Below are 3286 nucleotides of genomic sequence, written 5' to 3'. Positions count from 1 at the left end.
TGCTCATCTCAAGACGGCCAGTCTCCCCCCCCAGCCATCCCAGCTGCCTTGCTGGGAGATGCACCGGGTTCAAACATGATCTTGGGGTTCATCCCGAGTGGACCACGTTGGCCGTGCCCATCTGGGGTGGCAGAGGGGTCCCTTGTGGGTGTGTGGCCCCACTGGAGCAAGATCCCCAAAAAGCATGTGCCTGCCTGGACACAGGGTTTGGGGGGTTGCGTTGTCGCTGTTGTCCCCCAGGATGTGCAGCAAGTGGCCTGGCACATTGCTGGGTGGCTCTGGGTGGCCAGGGGGCTCCCATCCCCACACGGGCTCTCCCTGCCGGCTGTCTGCCTCCACGCCAGCTGCTGCCGGCTCCTGCCTGTCCTCAGTCCTTGTCCCCAGGTACTGCTCCAGGGGACCAGGGCCTCCAGCCCCAGGACAGCCCCTCAGCCCCCACAACTCAGCATGGGGGGAGGCAGAAATAAACAGGGGAGGCAAAACATGAAAAACAAGAGGCTTTATTCCAAAGTACAAAAGCCCCCAGGAGAGCAGAGCCAGCCCCAGCCCAGTGTGGCCGAACGCTGGGAAGAGCTGGACACCTTGTGTGAGTTTAGCAACGGAGCTGCCGGAGCAGTGGCGGTGCCACGGCAGTGCCATGGCCACCATCCCAAAGCACCAGTCTGGGTCCTGCAGCATGGGGACAACCAGCACCAGAGCCCCTGGCAGTGGCAGGAGAGGACATACCACACCTCAGCGGCAAGTTACCCCGCGGGAAGCGATGCCATCCCCAAAAATACCATAAGGGCATTGCTTCCCGCTGGCTGAGCCGTCCGTCCTTCCCGCCTCCAGTCACTCGAACTTGGGCTTGGTGGGGGCCGCATGCCCGCGGATGTTGAGCAGCAGGAGGAGGCCGAGGCAGAGGGTGGCAGGGGCGCACATGGCCAGGGTCTCCCGCAGCACCAGCAGCGTGTAGATGGCACCTGGGCGAGGAGCAGAGCGTGGGAACCAAGGTCCCTCCCTGAGCGTCCCCTGAGACCCCACGCAGGGCGGCGGGCGCCCACTCGTTCTCACCGATCATGATGACACTGAGAACGAAGTTGCTGATCTCCTGTAGGAGCTGGGGCCCGAACGCCAGTAGCAGCCCGGCCACTGCCTCCACCCAGCCCACCACCTCCAGGTACTGTTCCGGCTCCGGCGCAAACCCAAACTCCTTCAGGGGACAGACCTCGGCGAACCGCACGAACTGCGACTTCTGGGAAGGGCGGGAGGGGAGCAGAGCAGCCCTGAGCCCGGCGCTGGGGGGGGCACAGCCCCTCTGGCAGGGTCTGCTTCGCTCAGCCCTGCACCCCAACGGGCTCAGGCCTGCTCACCCCGAAGGGCTCAGCCCTGCACCCCAGCACCCCAAAGGGCTCAGCCCCTTCTCCGGAAAGGCTCTGCCCTGCACCCCAAAGGGCTCAGCCCTCCACCCCAAAGTGCTCAGCCCAGCACCCCAACCTGCTCATCCCCCCCGAGGACTCAGCCTTGCACCCCAGGGGCTCGGTCCTGCGCCCCCCGAACCAGCCCAGCCCCAGCCGCTCACCCCTCCTAGGCTCGCCGCCCCCCCGCACCCCGCAGCCGTGGCCGCGCTCACCATGTGCCGGTGCAGGTCGGCCGAGAGCTGGTCCGAGAGCTTCGCGACGCCCGTCAGCAGGAAGAAGAGCCCCAGCAGGACGCGGAGGGCGGTGAACGCCGCCGCCATGGCGGGGACGGGCGGGCGGGGCCGGCCGGGCGGCCGGGCGGGGCCAGCGGCGGATCGGCGCGGCGGGGCTCGGCACGGCTCAGCCCGGCACGGCTCAGCACGGGTCGGGTCTGCTCCGGCCCCTGCACCTTGCCCGGCCCCCGGCCCCGCAGCCCCGTCCTGGCGGGGGCAGGGACCTCCCCAGCCGTGGGGTGCTGCTGGGGCGGGGGGTGCTTAGATCTGCAGCTTCACCCCCCCCCCCCCGAGGCTGTGATCCCCCCCCGCTCCCGGCCAGCGCCATCCTCCCACCAAACCAGAGCTGGGTGAAAAAAAATGAGAAAAAGTGGGAAAAACCCCAAAATCCCGCAGCTGGGGCTTTGTGGGTGCCATGAGCGGGTCAAGCTCCATGCCAGCACCCGCGAAGGGCCACTGGCTCTGGGTGACCGGGGCCACGGTGCGAGGGGCTGTGGAGACCGCGGGGCAGGCAGCGGCACAGGCAGGGAAGCCGGCAGCCCTGCCCGCAGCTCTGCTTAATGAGGCAGCTGCAGCAAGGATTTTCTTCTGGCACCAGGGAGGCCCGCTTGGGGTAAAGGAGGCGGCTGCCGCCCTCCCTGCGCTCCCCGGTCCTGCGTCACCACCTGCGCCAGCGCTGCTTGCGTCACGTCTTGGCCATCGGCACACGCCGAGGCTCCCGGAAAAGGCAGCCCTGGATTGACGAGAGCCAGGGCCCAGGGGAGCCGCCGGGACACCGACGTTATTTTAATTCAAGTGGAAATATTTTTTTTTTAATGCCAATAAATCATGAAAGAGCAGGAACTATTTTCCAGGCACGGGGAAGCGCCGCGCAGCCAAGGGGGCACCGCTGGCCTGGACCAGCACTGACCCCGGCGCAGCCGTGGCCCCGCGCTGCTGCCTTGCAGGGGCTGCCACGGCCACCTGGCTTTACGGGGGTGCAGCGGCAGCGCTATTTTTACTCCTGGCAGCTCATCGTTCCCCAGCTCTGCTGGGAGAGCCGCAGCAGCGCAGCTGAGGAGCTTCTCCCTGCTCCACTCGCGAGCTGAGGGATGATAAACAGCAACAGGCCAGGGCAGGCTCCAGCCCTTCTTGTCTCAGAAAGCCCCGTGGTGGGAAAAAGGATTAAAAAAAAAAAGACCAAACCCATCCTGAACAATGGATTGCGGCAGCTCAGCGCCCTCACGCCTGCAGCACGGGTCGTGCCTTCAGGCACTGGCGTTACCGCAGGAAGCATTTGTCACTGTTCCCAGGTTTGTTGTTCGAGCAAGCCAAGGAGACACCCACCCGCAGAAATCATCTTCCTTCAGCTTAAAGAGAACCATCTCCTTTCTCCGACAGCGGGGTTTCGCCCCCGCCGCAGAACAGAGCCCACTCACAGCCAGGACAGAGGTAGATTTTTTTGTGCAAAACATTGCAAAATCCCTTCACTGCGTGTTTGCATTTCCCAGGCAGCCAGGGCTGAGCCCAGGGCTGCACCGGCACCGCTGATGGGGCAGCCGGTCACCGTCCTGCCCCGGGGGTCACTCCGGGGCCCACGCCATTCCCAAGCCCCGGCACAGCACCACGGCTCGG

At 65.7% G+C, this 3286-nt stretch overlaps 1 protein-coding gene across 1 annotated transcript; it reads right to left on the bottom strand.

Moving 5' to 3' along the window:
• Nucleotides 1-484: 484 nt before the first annotated feature.
• On the bottom strand, nucleotides 485-1737 carry TMEM35B (transmembrane protein 35B). The gene is made up of 3 exons (XM_076357118.1): nucleotides 1613-1737; nucleotides 1054-1234; nucleotides 485-962 (listed from the first exon to the last, which is right to left on the bottom strand). The coding sequence occupies exons 1-3, from the start codon at nucleotides 1718-1720 to the stop codon at nucleotides 832-834; spliced, it is 420 nt and encodes a 139-aa protein (XP_076213233.1). The 5' UTR covers nucleotides 1721-1737; the 3' UTR covers nucleotides 485-831.
• Between the last annotated feature and the right edge of the window lie 1549 nt (nucleotides 1738-3286).

Source organism: Aptenodytes patagonicus, chromosome 21, assembly GCF_965638725.1.
Source record: "Aptenodytes patagonicus chromosome 21, bAptPat1.pri.cur, whole genome shotgun sequence".
Lineage (NCBI taxonomy): Eukaryota > Metazoa > Chordata > Aves > Sphenisciformes > Spheniscidae > Aptenodytes > Aptenodytes patagonicus.
This window is presented reverse-complemented; position numbering and strand designations above follow the sequence as displayed.